We start from the raw sequence: 16,206 nt of genomic DNA, 5'->3' as shown, positions 1-16,206 counted from the left end.
TTGTGTGCATGTATCTTTTGTTCCCAGTGTGGCTATCCCTCTTCAGTTATCATACCACTAGAGCTTTGTTCTTGAGGCACCAAAACGAAAGAAAACCGATTGAAACAAGGATTTTGGCCTACCTGGATTTGTTCAATAAGAAAAGCCCACGTCCACTTTCCATTGCAGAATGTTTTCCATCCCAAACCCTAATGAACACTTACCCTCTTTGTCTCTCCCCACCAGACGAAACTTTAGAGATCTTCCTGGATGTGTATGTGAGCAAGGACTCGGTGACTCTGCTCAACTCAGGAGAGGACGCCATCGAGGATATTCTGGTGCTGCATCTGGACCGAGGCAAGGACTACTTCATCACCATCTCAGGCAACTACCTACCCAGCTGCTTCGGTACCTCACTGGAGACCCTGTGCCGCATGAAGAAGCCCATCCGGGAGATCCCCATCACCAAGCTCATCGACCTGGTGAGTGGGACTAGTTAACGTGATAGCAAGCAGGAAGGAATACTTTCGAAGTAGGTTAGGAGTGATGTATATATTGTTCTGTATTGAAGAGATGTTTTTTATATTATGTACACACACAGTACCAGTCAATAGTTCGGACACAACCACTCATTCAAGGGTTTTTCTTTATTTTTACTACTAGATCAAAACTATGAAATAACACATATGGAATCATGTAGTAACCAAATAAGTGTTCAACAAATCAAAATATATTTTAGGTTCTTCAATGTAGCCACCCTTTGCCTTGATGACAGCTTTGCGCACTCTTGGCATTCTCTCAACCAGCTTCATGAGGAATGCTTTTCCAACAGTCTTGAAGGAGTTCCCACATATGCCGAGCACTTGTTGGCTGTTTTTCCTTCACTCTGCGGTCCATCCCAAACCATCTCAATTGGGTTGAGGTCAGGTGATTGTGGAGGCCAGGTCATCTGATGCAGCACTCAATCACTCTCCTTCTTGGTCATATAGCTCTTACACAGCCCGGAGATGTGTTGGGTCATTGTCCTGTTGAAAAACAAATAATAGTCCCATTAAGCACAAACCAGATGAGATGGCGTATCGCTGCAGAGTGCTGTGGTAGCCATGCTGGTTAAGTGTGCCTTGAATTCTAAAAAAGCCAGACTTCGGTTTGCAACTACACATGGGGACAAAGATTGTACTTTTTGGAATATCCTCTGGTCTGATGAAACAAAAATAGAACTGTAATGGCCATCGTTACGTTTGGAGGAAAAAGGGGGAGGCTTTCAAGCCAAAGAACACCATCCCAACCGTGAAGCTTGGGGGTGGCAGCATCATGTTGTGGGGGTGCTTTGCTGCAGGAGGGACTGGTGCACTTCACAAAATTGATGGCATCACGGGGAGGAAAATTATGTGGATATATTGAAGCAACAGCTCAAGACATCAGTCAGGAAGTTAAAGCTTGGTCACAAATGGGTCTTCCAAATGGACAATGACCCCAAGCATACTTCCAAAGTTGTGGCAAAATGACTTAAGGACAACAAAGTCAAGGTATTAGAGTGTCCATCACAAAGCCCTGACCTCAATCTCATAGAACATTTGTGAGCAGAACTGAAAAAGCGTGTGCGAGCAAGGAGGTCTACAAACCTGACTCAGTTACAGCAGCTCTGCCAGGAGGAATGGACCAAAATTCACCCAACTTAGCAACCAAAAAGCTTCCACGGGAAGCATTTTCAGGAATTGTAAAACATTTAAACTCAGTTTATTTGGCTAAGGTGTATGTAAACTTCCAACTTCAACTGTAACTCTGGGTCTTCTATTCCTGTGCTGGTCTTCATGAGAGCCGGTTTCATCATAGCTCTTGATGGTTTTTGCGACTGCACTTGAAGAAACTTTCAAAGTTCTTGAAATGTTCCTCATTGACTGCCCTTCATGTCTTAAAGTAATGATGGACTGTTGTTTCTCTTTGCTTATTTGAGCTCTTCTTGCCATAACATGGACTTGGTCTTTCACCAAATAGGACTGTCTTCTGTATACCAGTCCTACCTTGTCACAACCCAAATGATTAGCTCAAACGTTTGAGAGAATGCCAAGAGTGTGCAAAGGTGACTACTTTTAAGAATCTCAAATGTTATATGACACTTTTTTATTACTACATGATTCCATATGTGTTATGTCATAGTTTTGATGTCCTCACTATTATTCTACAATGTAGAAAATAGTAAAAATAAAGAAAAACCCTTGAATAAGTAGGTGTGTCCAAACTTTTGACTGGTACTGTGTATATTTTTAAATATTGCTATTTTGTTTTCCCTTTATTTAACTAGCCATGTCAGTTAAGAACCAATTGTTATTTACAATGGTGGCCTACCAAAAGTCAAAAGGTCTCCTGCGGGGACTGGGGCTTGGATTAAAAATATAGGACAAAACACACATCACAAAGAGAGACACCACAGCACTACATAAAGAGAGACCTAAGATGACAACACAGCATAAACATAGTATTCATTGCCAGATTAGGTGAACTGTCAATGCAACAGCTTATTTTTTTATATACAGTACTTCAGTCTTTGAAGGAACTGAAGGCAGCAATGGCAGGAAGTTGTTTTTTCTTCATGACACTTTTGGCAAAGAGATTCTGCTAAAGTTGTTTTCCCTAACCCTAAACCATCTAAACGGGTAAGACATGAAAAGCAGCCAACACTGCAGCAGGCCTCAAAGGTTGGTGTTGAAGAGCACATAGATTTGCTCTTGATCGTCCTCCATTGGCCCCCTCCCTTATTTGTTCAAAAAGCCGGTTCAGAAAGTGATATCTGGCAGGGACACATGAAGGCCTGTTTGTCCACTCCTTTAAGGGATTGTAAGAGTCTCCACTATGGCTGTTGCGGTGACCGTATTACCGCCACACCAGCGGTCATGAAGGCAGTCAAATTCCACGTGACTGTTTAGTCACGGTAATTAGGCTTCTCCAAGTTCTGATGCTGCTGATGGTCATTAATAGCCTACCAAACATGCTAACTGCTTGGTACTCAGCACTCTATTGTCCCTCGAATCCCTCTGACAATTCCAATGTAATTGAAAATTAAATCAAACACTTCATGAGACCTCATGTTGCGCAACATTTCTATTGGCTTCGCAATTGCATGAGAAAACAGTGATGGTCTCTACTAAAAAGAGGAGGATCCCATCAGCTTTCTATAGGCTAGGCCTACTATATTAATTTCTCAACTTTCATAATATTAAGCACATTGCTTATCTTTACAACAGGAGTATAGCCTACCTGGCTGGCATGAAAATGAACCACGGGAAAAGCGTCCTCCATTCGCTACTTAAGTGCATAGATGGCATGTATGTTTTCACACTGCCCCTATTTCAATACAGGTGCATGATAATGGTCCATTCTAAATCAAAACAAATTTCACACATATTATTTAATAAATGTAAAGACGGGATTCAATTAAGAATAGTCTGATGGGTGACAATATTAGCCTGAATTATATATTATCACTTGTGAATTATGCCCAGCATAAGAAACAATGCCTTTAAAAAAATAAAAAAAAATGTCTAATCATAGTCGAACACCTCATGTAACCTAGCCCATAGTTTATATGTTTTGATAAGGTTTGTATCACAACTAAAGTCGCCAAATAACTTCTTAAAATGAAGCACATTAATCCGCTTTACAAGGGGTGTAGAGCCTAACTGGCGTACATAAGCAGCGCGTGAGTTTCAAGTTTGGGGAAGATAATTTTATAATAAAAGCATTACATGCATAATCACAATTGCGGTCACTTTTAATAATGGTGTTTTCCTGTTAACATTTGCACTTATAGCCTACTGCAATGTGCACATTGCTGCGCTTATAAAGTGAAGAAATAGCCTAATTTATCAACTTTGTAAGCTAAATGTTCTGCTCTATTTTGTCAGCCAAAATTGCAAGAAAAAGGTTTTTGGATATTAGTGGTTGTATTAATTTGGGATCTATCAACTGTTCCAGACTGTTTTGAAATATTTATTTCTCGCACAGAATAGGTTGACTATTGTACTATGGGGGATAGTAGATTGACATAGGCTAGTGCTTTTGCTGTTCGGTAGGCCTACACATCTTGTTTGCTGATGAAAAGTCAATGTGGACAGTTCTTCCAATATCTTTAATATGCACCTCGGAATTTGATAAGGACGTGCGCATCCCAGATGTCCGTCTTCACTTGTAGCCTGTGAGAAAGACCCGATCACGTGATGGAGAGCCATGTGAGTAAGAGGTGCTTCGGAGCGCACAGGACTCCGGGAGAAGGGCACAACAGCCACTGGCCGCAAAAGGCATGGATTTTTTTAGGGCACATTACGGCCACACGAAGGGGAGGCCGCCGTGAAATTCAAGGCATTTTCAAGTGCTTGTCAAATTGTGAATGAGATACTGATGAAGTGTGTACAGCCTGCACAAAAAAACTAAGCAGAGTTCATGCCTTTTCAAGCAACTTTTTTCAAATCATCATTAGTCTCATCATGCAGCCTTACAATGTATTAAAAATCAAAACATATAGCCCAACGTTTGTAGAACAACTAAAGTCGCATAAATAACTCTAAATTAAGCATATAGGAGTACCTATTTCTTTGTTAACCGCTCAATACAGAATAGCCGCACACCCTCAAATCGTTTCTATTTTATTCAGCTTTGTTCAATTGTATTCTTCATAATATAAAATAATGCCATGGAATTCTAAGCAATTGTGGTCTACTAAATGAACTAGTGTAGCCCAAATCCATTTGGCATAGCCAGATCAGGACCTAACATAAAGACAACTCAGAGTATGCTATTCTGTTCCTTTGAAATAGACTGTATTTTCTTTTTTATCATGCTTCTTTAAAATAAATAATGGATTTATTGTGAAGGTGTAGGCTATATTACATGTATTTTTTAGCCTTTTAAATTGTAGATGTTCCAAAGGTCTGCATGTGGAAGCTACATGTTTATTTTAATTAACGGTCAATTGCCATGAGACCAACAGTTATTTGCTTGACATCACCGGCTGACAAAATTTAGTGACCGCCACAGCCCTAATCTCCACAGTCTGTCGAGTGCAGCGAGAATGTTTCAACCTGTGCCATTGTTTAGAATCTCCAAGGGAATAAGGAAGTGGCACATGGTGTGTACAAATGTCAGAAGGGCTTTCCTGAAATGCTGGGATCATTGACTAAAAGTCTAGGGATAGCCTGCCCATGCATTTCTATCTATATCCACCTTGGCCACTAGTGTTAGATTAGTATGTTATGTTTATATGATCCATTGGTATTTCAAATGATCTCTTGCTTCCACTGTTACTTTTCTACTGTCATTCCTTGCATGGATTACTTTTGGGTGAAATCATTCATTTTTAAAGGTACAATCTGTAACTTCTTAAACCCCTGTAATGCTCAAGGAGTCAATGCTCAAACAAAAACACACACAAAACAAAACTCAATTTAGGCCAATCAGTGCTCGATACACTCTCAAAGACCCTTTCCCCCAATCCTGCCGGCCTGGGACAATACTTAAAAAAAACAGAAAGTAACCTACAGATTGCACCTTTCAAACAGCATGTCATTATCTTACTCCCTTACTCCTCTGTGGTTACGCTTTATGTCCTATCTACAGTATCTTCTCTGTTCTCTATTTCTCTTTCCTCATTGCGTTGATCATTCCTTTCCAACTCTTCACTGCTGTGCTGGTGGCTGCTGGGTGCTCAGGGAGAGGACAGCTACATGGAAAAGGTAAAGTCAACATGGTGTGCCCATTTATAGAAATATATAATGATTAGAATCCTTCTATTTCTATGGTGTCCCACTATGGGACTGTCCACTAACACCGAACCCAAACAGTGTTTTGTGCGCCATCGTGCATACATGTATTTTGTCCCCCTACACCGAACGCGATCACGACACACAGGTTAAAATATCAAAACAAACTCTGAACCTATTGCATTAATTTTTGGACATGTCGAAAAGCATTAAACATTTATGGCAGTTTTAGCTTGCACTTGCTAGCGAATTTTTCCTATTTAGCTAGCTTGCTGTTGCTAGCTAATTTGTCCTGGGATATAAACATTGAGTTGTTATTTTACCTGAAATGCACAAGGTCTTCTACTCTGACAATTAATCCACACATAAAATGGTCAACTGAATCGTTTATAGTCATCTCTCCTCCTTCCAAGCTTTTTCATCTTTGAACTTATATGGTGATTGGCATCTAAACTTTCATAGTTTTACTACGACGACCGACAACACAGTTCGTCTTTCAATCACCCACTTGGGTATAACCAATGAGGAGATGGCACGTGGGTACCTGCTTCTATAAACCAATGAGGAGATGGGAGAGGCAGGACGATCTGCGTCAGAAATAGAACTGACTTCTATTTTAGCCCATGGCAACGCAGACACAAGCAGTGTGGGTGCAATAATTGAATAACATAGATTTCTACATTTATTTTGCAACGCTCGCTCATGCGATGCGAGCTGTGTAGTCAGGGTATAAGGCTAGTCTGTTGCCCCGCTGTTGGTCAGCGGAATAGGCAACCCAGGTTCTAGTCTAGTAATGTTGCTTTCTAGATTTGACATAAAAACACCTTAGATTAACCAAATATACAGTACTTCATGTTCTGAATTAGGGAAGGACATTGGTTCAGACAGGACCATGATCAAATATTCTGTTTTGGGATCCAATACTAAAGGCTTAATTACTACAGCTCTAGACGCAGGGGTTGCATGTCCGTCTCTGCCATAGCAGTACTAGCTGTAAGTGCTGAGCATTTAGTTGAATTGTGGTATTTTTTCATTTTTTAAAACAACTCATTGACTGTTGTTGGTTCAATTATTTTAATTCCTTTTTTGCTGTGGGCGCCATGTGCAGGTTCTCTAGAGAGAAATCCGATCAAGCCCCAACTGCGTGATATATATATATATAGTAGGGCGTTTTAGTTTCCAGCAGGCCAATATTCTGTTTTGTCAGACAGCATAGGCAGCTGCTCTATAGAGATGATCACTTGAAATGAAATAATAAAGTCATCAACTAGGCCAAAAACAAATGTAATATACACAACTGAAATATTAGATTGAAGTAATGTGAATAAATTGTGGTTAATAAGTGATAAGCAGTAATGGGCAGTCACTACCATCATGGGACTTTTTACTCTCTGTTACAGCATTCAACCCACATAATGCGTATTGCATTTAATGTCTACAAAAATATTTGAAATCGCAAAAAAAAAATAAATAAAAAAATATATATATATATATATATACAATCGACCTAAATACCTAATCTCTCAGCACTACTAGCTGTACTAGTCTTCAATCTGAGATATTGGTGGCCCGCATAAGACCGTCATGAAATGTGCATATTATATGCTTTAAATATTTCAAATTATTGTTTAAAAAACAAACATTTTCTCTAAGCTTTATTGTACAGTTAAATGTAAAATACAATGCATTTCAAACAGTCAGCAATAATCTAATGAATTCAGGGCGTGTGAAATTAGGCTTAAAGCCCCACTGATAATGTAATTATTTATTCTAAATAGTTTATCCTGCTTTTTTGCCAACATCTCTGATTTGGCTTTCAAGTCTATGAAAATGCCCTCGTTATACATTTAACCAGAACCATTCATAATGCACATTCACTAATAATGACCAACTTATTGTAGCAGGCATTAGAGAAAATGAACACAGGTCTCCACAGCAATCTCTCAAGCACAATCCCACATGCTAGTGAGTAGCCAGCTAATCTTTATATTTCAAGTTTGGCCAACTTGGATATGTTTTGTAGCTAACACGGCAGAACAGTTGAATTGTTATGAAGACTACCTTCTATGCGTCTCCAACTGTTTGAACAGCATGCCAGCCTCTTCACTTTGTTCAGATGTTGAAATCAAGTAACCTACCGTATTTCTCCGAATGATAATAAGTGGCCAATTCCTAATATAGCTGTGTTTTATGCTTATTGCACATTTTATAAAAGACTAGACAGCTGAGTTGTTGAGACATATAAAGGATATTGTTAGACAGGTTAACTTCTACTATTACAGTAAAATGTCTCAATGTGTTTGGGTGACCGATTCTGTTGGACCAAACCTCAAATGCAAACCGAGAGGAAGAAGTGATCTCTCAACTTTGTTGGTGTTAGTTTCAGGGGCTTGTGTGTGTGAACAGAGGAAGAGGCGAAGCGAGAGGTTTTGCTCTCGTTAAAATCTGTCCAATGCGTTTCTATGGGCTTATTTTGGACCTAAGCTTGTCGCCTGGCTTCCCGCCTTTGGGACAACGACTCCTATTGTTAGGCTGGAGTCATGAGCATCTTGTCATTATATTCAGATCTCTAGTGTAAATGGTAAGGTGCAAAGAAGGAGCGATACAGGCATTTAGAATATCGCGCAAAAACATTAATTTGATGAATTCAAATGTATTCGATATATCGCCCAGCCCTACAAGAGAGGAGTCTGGTTTTCACACTTGCGTGCGTGTGTGATCATAGAAGTGACACCACATGTACCACTGCAGTACACTCGCATCACAACTGTCCCTCCACACACACATACAGTCCTTTTTCCGCACACCCAAGCTCATTTCACAGCAGGTCACCCTACAGTGCACAGGCCTTCACACACATGATTAAGGCTAATGAGAGTTTAGGGAGAAGCAGAGGGGGCCTGTGCTCAGTTAAGCAGAATCAACTTCACCCATATAAAGCCTGATGTTAATCCCATCTTCACCTTCCGTATCTGAGCAGCTCACCGGCCAGTGAAACTGAATCACTGCATGGCTAAACCCACTACAGATAGCACCATAAATATGTAACTGCCAAAATAAAGGAAACACCAACAGTGTTTTAATAGGGCGTTGGGCCCTACTGCAAGCCACCAGAACAACTTCAATGCGCCTTGGCATCTATTCTACAAGTGTCTGGAACCCTATTGGAGGGATTCAACACCATTATTCTACAATAAATTCCAAAATTGGTGGAAAACGATGTCTGTTGCCACTCCAGAATCTCCAGTAAGTGTTCAATTGAGTTGGGATCTGGTGACTGAGAGACACACACACACACACACACACACACATATCCTTTAAACCCCCTATGCTCCTTTTGAGACCCCTCTTCAAAGTCACTGAGATCCTTCTTCTAACCATGGTAGGCAAAATAATGTGCAACTTGGCATTTTATACATGACCCTAAGCATGATGGGATGTTAGTTGCTAATTAACTCAGGAACTACCAGTAGTGGTGCGTGGGATAAATCACTGGTCAAGCCAAGACGGTAATAAAAGCTGTATTACAACCTATGTTATGATAATTGCATTGCGTGCTTTATAACCCATTCATTCATACGCCACTGTGATATACAGTAGAATAAGACCGAGACAACAAAAAGACAAGTCGCACAGAGGTGGAATAAATTCAACTACACATTCGTTTGTTTCATGACAAAACTGGAAAGCAACATCTGTCCGGTGAAGTCCACAAAGCAAATATTAGATGTAACAGACAGTTAAATGACCTGCAGCATGGTCCAGCAAGTTAATGTTTCCTACAGTTTACTGAACAACTACTGATTTAGAACCATGGAGTTACTGCAGGTCAGCACAAAGCCTCTGCTATTCCAGCACCATTTACACTTAAAGATCATCAAATCAACTAGGCTTTAATACAGTGAAAACTAACTTAGATACCAAAAACTATTTATTCCAATCAATGTTGCGAAATGTAATGTGGCTGTCCATGGAACTGATTTCTGTGTGTTTTATTTGTGTGTGTGCGCACGCCCAAGTAAAACATTTTTTGAACTCACCCTACTTGTAGACTAGTTGAACGCCAATGCCATCCTCTTTCATGTTGGCAAAATGGTCTATGGATTTTAGTTTTTGTTGTCATAGGCTACCTAGCTAAAAATGCTTGCTAGCCTAACTTCCTCGCATAGGCAACAATGGACCAGCTAAGTTAGCCAGCTAGTTAACGTGTTATGGTGGGCCAGCAGCATACTGCCCTGCTTCCCACTTCTGGCTTGCTTTTGAAGCTAAGCAGGGTTGGCCCTGGTCGGTCACTAGATGGGAGACCAGATGCTGCTGGAAGTGGTGTGGGAAGGCCATTAAGAGGCAGTCTTTCCTCTGGTCTAAAATAACATCCCAATGCCCCAGGGCAGTGGTTGTGGACATTACCCTGTGTAGGGTGCTCTCTTTCGGATGGGACTTTAAATGGGTGTCCTGACTCTCTGTGGTCACTAAAGGTCCCATGGCACTTATCGTAAGAGTAGGGGTGTGAACCCCGGTTTCCTGGCTAAATTCCCAATATGGCCCTCATACCATCATGGCCACCTAATAATCCCTCCAATTTTTTTAGAAGTTATTATTTATTTTTTTGTTTCCTGACCTCAAAATTGGTCTTCTGATGTGGTTTAAGCATTTTTGTGAATTTAGAACTTCCAGTTTTTAGTTTTTTGATAGTGTGATTTTGAGAGTGAAAACCAGAAACCTAGAAAAATAAAACAGAATTTACCAAAATATAAAAAGGGCTCTTGAACTGTGGAGTGACTTAAAAATCCCTAACAAAAACACCCTTTTTGAGATTGCGCCGTTATTGAAGTCGTTTTTGGTGACGAGGGGTGTTTGTACAAAACAAAGTCATCAGCGATTGGATCGTCTCTATCCAATCTTAGTATCAGATCCAATGAGGAATTGTCAAACTGCCGGTTGACCCATGTGTCTCTGGCCCAACCCATCGGTGTCTGTACCAATAAGATGGCCCCGAATGTGTTCGCATTCGGTAAAGGGTTGGGTAGGTACTCCGATCCAGACTAATTACGGTGAAGAAACTAACGTCCGTGGCGTAGCGTTTGGATGGAGCAAGGAGTCTGGGTAGCCCGGGAAATAGGGTATTAGCTCAGCCCTCAAATGAAATATAACATTTAAGTAATGTGAGCATCATCTGCTTTCCCAGGCCAGTGTTCTTTTCATTCAGGCCAGTAGCTTTCAGTTGTCACTGACCAGAATGTCGAGCCCTGCAATGGCATGTTACTTTAAAAGATGGCTCCTCTTTTAGCCTGGTTCTATGGAATGAAGGTACATTATGGGACACTGGTGAGGTAAAGATATTGGTGCGACCAAATCAAGTGCTGGTGCCATCAACTGAAAAAATTGGTAGCACCAGTGGAAAAAGCCCCCCCCCCCCCCCCCCCCCCCCAAATCAACATCCAGGGCCTGATGTATTTGAGTTCTGTAAAAGCCTTTATTTCTGGTCATCTAACCATAGCCTAGGCTACATCTCTTGTAGAAGCTGCACTCCTAGACACTTAACAGTAACACTTTGAGAGGCTCTCTAGCTCTCGATGTTGTATATGGCTCTGCAGGCTATCACTGTGTCCCATTCGTGTGTGTGTGTGTGTGACCCCCCATTGCCAGTGGTTATTTTTGGCCCGACTCTCCCTAGTTCTCAGGGATCCATTTGCAGCTAGACACAAAACAACGTGATCCGCTTCCAGTCAGATGGCTCTCCTGCAAGCCGACCCGACATCCAACCCTTGCGTTAATCCGCTCTATGTTCCCAATACCTATAATGACAGGCAATGTGCCATGTGGAATCATCTTTGGAATGGAATCAACATTTTGATAAATGGGATACTTTTAAAAAGGATGAATCTAACCAAATCCTCCCTAGGGAATTAAGCAGTTCATAAGTTTATGACTCGACCGGGTAAAGCTGGTTTCAGTCACATTACTAACAGAGACTTTGTGTCAGAATCTGGTATGCTTATGCTCTGACGACAGTCTTTTTTTGACCGAAAGTTGCGCTGAAATGCCAACTATTTTCTTCAGTATACTGTGGTTGTGTGTGTTGTCATTATGGTATAGTATGCTATTGACATGCTGTGGTTGTGTGTATTCTCTGTCTAGTATTTATGTTTCTGACATCTTGTGGTGTTCTCTCAGTATATTATCTATGTTTCTGACATCTTATGGTGTTCTCTCAGTATAGTATCTATGTTTCTGACATCTTGTGGTTGTGTGTGTTACTTCAGGAGAAGTCCAAGATGAGCTTCCTTATGGTGGACAGTGCTGGCACGGAGGACAAGCCTTTAAAAATCCCCAAGGAGGTGTGGCTGCTGGTGAACCACCTCTTTACCAAGTCCTGCCAACAGGTGAGAGGATAGTAAGGGATTCCGTCTGGAATCCAAACGGAATATCGCTCCATTTCACTATTGTCACGTCAATGATTCTGTTTGGACGGAGCGAAACAGCACAACATTTTGTTTTTCTATTCAAGGCTAACCTTTCCAAGCACTATTCTAGACTTAGCGTCTCAACCTCTAAATTGTCTTCTAACCTACCCTTATTCCAAGGACAAACAAAATGGCTGTAAACTCCTTACCATTATTCCAGGAGGACCTGTTCCAGACTCCGGGCCTGCAGGAGGAGCTGCAGAGTATCATTGACTGCCTAGACACCAGCATTCCTGACTCCATCCGTATCCTTTGCTCATATGTCCCAAGTCATTCCAAACCCTTTGGCCCAGATCCACTAGTAGGCCCAGCCCTGTAACGGGAGACTGTGACTGAGATGCCACACAGCTATATGGGTCACTGTGATAAAGCGGCTGCTATACACCGACTGCTGCCAAGGTGCATGGGGTGGTAGTATTAGGAGGTGCTACATTCACGACATATGCTACGTAGATTTGCCATGTGGATGAAAAATGATGTGTGTGGTTTTTATGGTGTGCAATTCTCCCTATCATCAGTGTTCCTGCCCGTACGTGCGCGTGTGCTCGCACACACACACACAACCAGTGTGTTTGAGAGGATCAGTTTGAGCAAGGAGAGGCACAAGATTTCTATTCTTCATCACATAATGGGTAACCATTTCGAGGGTGATTCTGCACAGTATGACAGCAATGTGGTTCAAACACGCACACTGACCCTCGGGCCCCAAATCTGTGTGTTATTCCCCGACTGTGTGTGTGTCAGCTGGTTGTAACCACTCTGTGGCCGAGGCCCTGCTGATATTTCTGGAAGCTCTGCCCGAGCCAGTGGTGTGTTACGAGCTCTACCAGCGCAGCCTGGACTGCTCCCACGACAGCCGCCTCTGCAAACAGGTGCATTGTGTACATATTTCCACATAAAAATGTATGTGTTTGATACCATATGAATCGTAATGGATACAAGTAGGAGTCATTGACTTCTATTGAATCGTTAAAAGCTCATATGGTCATTGCACACCATGAGACATAGTTTGTCATCTATGTTCTAGAAGGGTCTGGTTGGGGTTCTCATTTGTCTTTTCTCTGGGCTGTTTTGACAGTTGATCTCCCAGCTGCCCCGGGCTCACCGCAACGTGTTCCGCTACCTGATGGCCTTCCTCAAGGAGCTGCTGAAATACGCCCACAACAACAACCTCACTGCCAACCTCATAGGTCAGTTCCCCATGGCCACATTCTCTCACATTCGCTTTCTGAGGTTGAGTTCACTAGGGTTCAATGTAGGAAAACATTTGACAACAGAATGCAAATATCAGTGTTCTTATTGGACATGTTCAGGTAGAGTAGTTTGTCCCCACTTGACTCAATTTCAACATGTATCCTCTCTACTGAACACAACCCAGATTCAGGGTCAATACCACTTCAATTCTGGAAATTAAATACTCAAGTTTAGAATTGAAAGAAAATATTCAGGAACTGGAATTCACTGAATTGAAAGGAAACGGATCCAAACTCCTGTTTCTAACATCTTCCTCTACCTCTCTCTCTCCTCCACTGTGCCCCATGCCAGCTACCCTCTTTGCCAGCTTGCTCATCCGGCCCCCGCCCAAAATGGTGGGCCGACAGACCCCGCAGGACCGACAGAGAGCCGTCCTCTTCATGCTGGGCTTCCTCACGGGAGTGGACGACGAGTGAGGGGTTAAGAGTCAGGGGTTAGGGCTCAGACATCCTCCAGGCTGGACCTTTTGATAACTGTTATAAGAGTGGAGTTTTGGTGCACACAAGGCGTGTGTGTGGGGGACCATGGTGTGACTCCCCTGACGTCCCCTGGCCCTTAGGGGAAGTGTGTTGGATCCTGTGGTGGGAGAACAAACAGTGTAGTTATATGGGACCCTCTCTTTTATCACAGGCTCTTACCAATTGCCCCAGCCTTTGTTGTTCTGTGCTTCAGTCACTCACATCCATCACCATAGTTTTCACTTCTGATCATAGTGTAGCTGCAGATTAGGTGTCGGTAGCTTGGAGTGACAGTGAACTGACTGATGCCTCTCTGCACTTTTTTCTGTACCAGAAGACCTGTATGCCCTGTCTATGGATCCACCCCCCCCCCCCCCCCAGGCAACCCCCAAGACCCCCAAGACCCCCATGCTTCATATAACATGTTCCATGCCAAAATGACTACCTATACCTTATCTGAACTCTGAATGAAAATACAATATGTATGTGTGTAATGTATTATGTATGTATGTACGTACGAACCCATAGATACTAAGATAATGATGATCCGTTAGTCCATGACACTAAAGATGGACCACACAGGTGGTCGTCCAGAAGATTTGAATTGCAGCTATCCGATGGATACTACTCTCGGGGTGAACTATTCAAAACCATCAGTAGACAGTGATATTGGGCACAAAATACTTCTAGTGAACACAGAGAGACTGAGTGAGTCCTTTCTTGTTTGGAAAAATCTGATAAAGGAAGATTTTTCTGTTGTTACAAGACAATGGGGAGAAGTCCCGTCTGGGTTCTGTGATGTTGGGAGATGTTAGAACGATCAGTGGGCTGTCCTTTAAACCAATGTTATTTATTCTCTCTTTTTTTCTTACATTACTCTTTTTTTCACCATCTTCTATAGTTTATTTCACCTTCATAATTGTTTTAAAAGACCACATTTTGTGTATTATTTAACTGCCCGTGGTTGTTCAAACCCACCTTTTTGCTTCTGTCGTTCAATATTAGTGAGAGTACATTGCAACTCTGAACCCGTCACACTAACTTCACAATAGAGTGATCAGTCATCATGCCTGCATTTATTTGCCATTTTTATAGGCCAGTTTTTCAGACCCAGAGATGAACATTCTCTATTGAGCATGCTTTTTTTTTAGTTCAAGAGTAGGCTTTTAATATGAGTCCCAGAAACCAGTCCTACAGAACCTCAGAGAGAAAACACCTCTACGGTATCGGTGTCTTTTAACTGTTGTAAATAGTCCTCCTGTCCCCATTGTCCACGATGTTTGACTCTGCTGTCAACTCTTACTATGCTGGTGCAAACTATGTGTTCTTGTTTTCAAAAATGTATGTGCAGGTGGTACAGTCGTTTTTTAATGTCTGCCATGTCCTCATTTAGTTTTTTCTGTCTTTGCTTCAGCCTCACTATCTGCCTTCATGCCAATTTAGAGCGTCATTGTTTTGGTCTTGTGTGCTAATGCAAGGGTATTTTTTGTCACTTTGTCTCCCGCAGTATATTCAGACAATATAATGTCCTGTTTTGCTGTCTGTGTGTCCCAAATAGCCGCCTATTCCCTTTATAGTGCTCCACTTTAGACCAGAGCTCTGATCCAAAGCACTGCATTATATAAGGGTGCCATTTCGGAAAAACAGTTTTTTTCAGTCACTAAGTATTTTTTACAGTGCAGGTTGAACAGGATTTAGTTGTTCATTACACCCTGAGAAACAAAATTGTGTCTGGAAAACAGTTATCCTTTCTGGGCCACAAAGGAAATGTTTTTCCCCAAACGCTGTCGTGGATCGTGTTATGGTTATGAAATGGGGAACTCCAATGCTGTGGAATTTCAACAGTGTTTCCTCCCTGTGTTTGACACTGTCTAGTCATTTTAGAAGTTATATGTCAAAATTTCTCCTGGCCGGCACTTTACAGGCCGGTTATGTGACACGGTTGGTATATGACGCCCGTTTCCACAGGAACTGTTGCCCTGGCGTAAGTCTCCAGTCAACTAATCATGCCAGAAAAGCCTGTTGCTTAGTCAACAGACACTTCAAGACTAGCCTGGTTCCGTACACTGTATGTGGTGTAGCCAACCCCTCTATTGTTGTCATTCCATGCTAAGGTATGACATCGAGTATTGATTTGCCTACTACAGGTCCAGGCTAATGAATACATTTCAAACAGTGTTTCAATGGGTTAAATAACATTATAGCTAACACACCGACAGTCTTGCCAGAAAAGCCTGTACTTCGTCATCTCGTTTAACAGGCATTGCTAAACCAGAAAATGCGTTCTGAGACGGA

The 16,206-nt window shown here is 41.8% G+C and overlaps 1 protein-coding gene across 18 annotated transcripts in view; it reads left to right on the top strand.

Annotated features, from left to right (window-relative positions):
* Positions 1 to 14,678, top strand: part of ocrl (OCRL inositol polyphosphate-5-phosphatase) — a 38,302-nt gene extending 23,624 nt beyond the window's left edge. For 9 of the 18 annotated variants that reach the window (XM_036970382.2, XM_090219922.1, XM_090219914.1 and 6 more), the window contains 7 exons: positions 226 to 461; positions 5,685 to 5,708; positions 11,999 to 12,118; positions 12,360 to 12,444; positions 12,944 to 13,071; positions 13,278 to 13,389; positions 13,745 to 14,678. In XM_036970382.2, coding sequence (XP_036826277.1) covers positions 226 to 461; positions 5,685 to 5,708; positions 11,999 to 12,118; positions 12,360 to 12,444; positions 12,944 to 13,071; positions 13,278 to 13,389; positions 13,745 to 13,869 — 830 coding nt within the window. In that variant the 3' untranslated portion in view covers positions 13,870 to 14,678. Of the gene's footprint in view, positions 1 to 225; positions 462 to 5,684; positions 5,709 to 11,998; positions 12,119 to 12,359; positions 12,599 to 12,717; positions 13,072 to 13,277; positions 13,390 to 13,744 lie in introns of all 18 variants that reach the window. The other 9 variants (XM_090219925.1, XM_090219915.1, XM_090219916.1 and 6 more) reach the window with 4 other exon arrangements.
* The last annotated feature ends 1,528 nt before the right edge of the window (positions 14,679 to 16,206 follow it).

This window comes from Oncorhynchus mykiss, chromosome 25 (genome assembly GCF_057628025.1).
Source record: "Oncorhynchus mykiss isolate SJ-2025 chromosome 25, ASM5762802v1, whole genome shotgun sequence".
Classification (NCBI taxonomy): Eukaryota; Metazoa; Chordata; class Actinopteri; order Salmoniformes; family Salmonidae; genus Oncorhynchus; species Oncorhynchus mykiss.
Note: the sequence above shows the minus strand (reverse complement) of the source record. Positions and strands in the feature narration are given on the sequence as shown.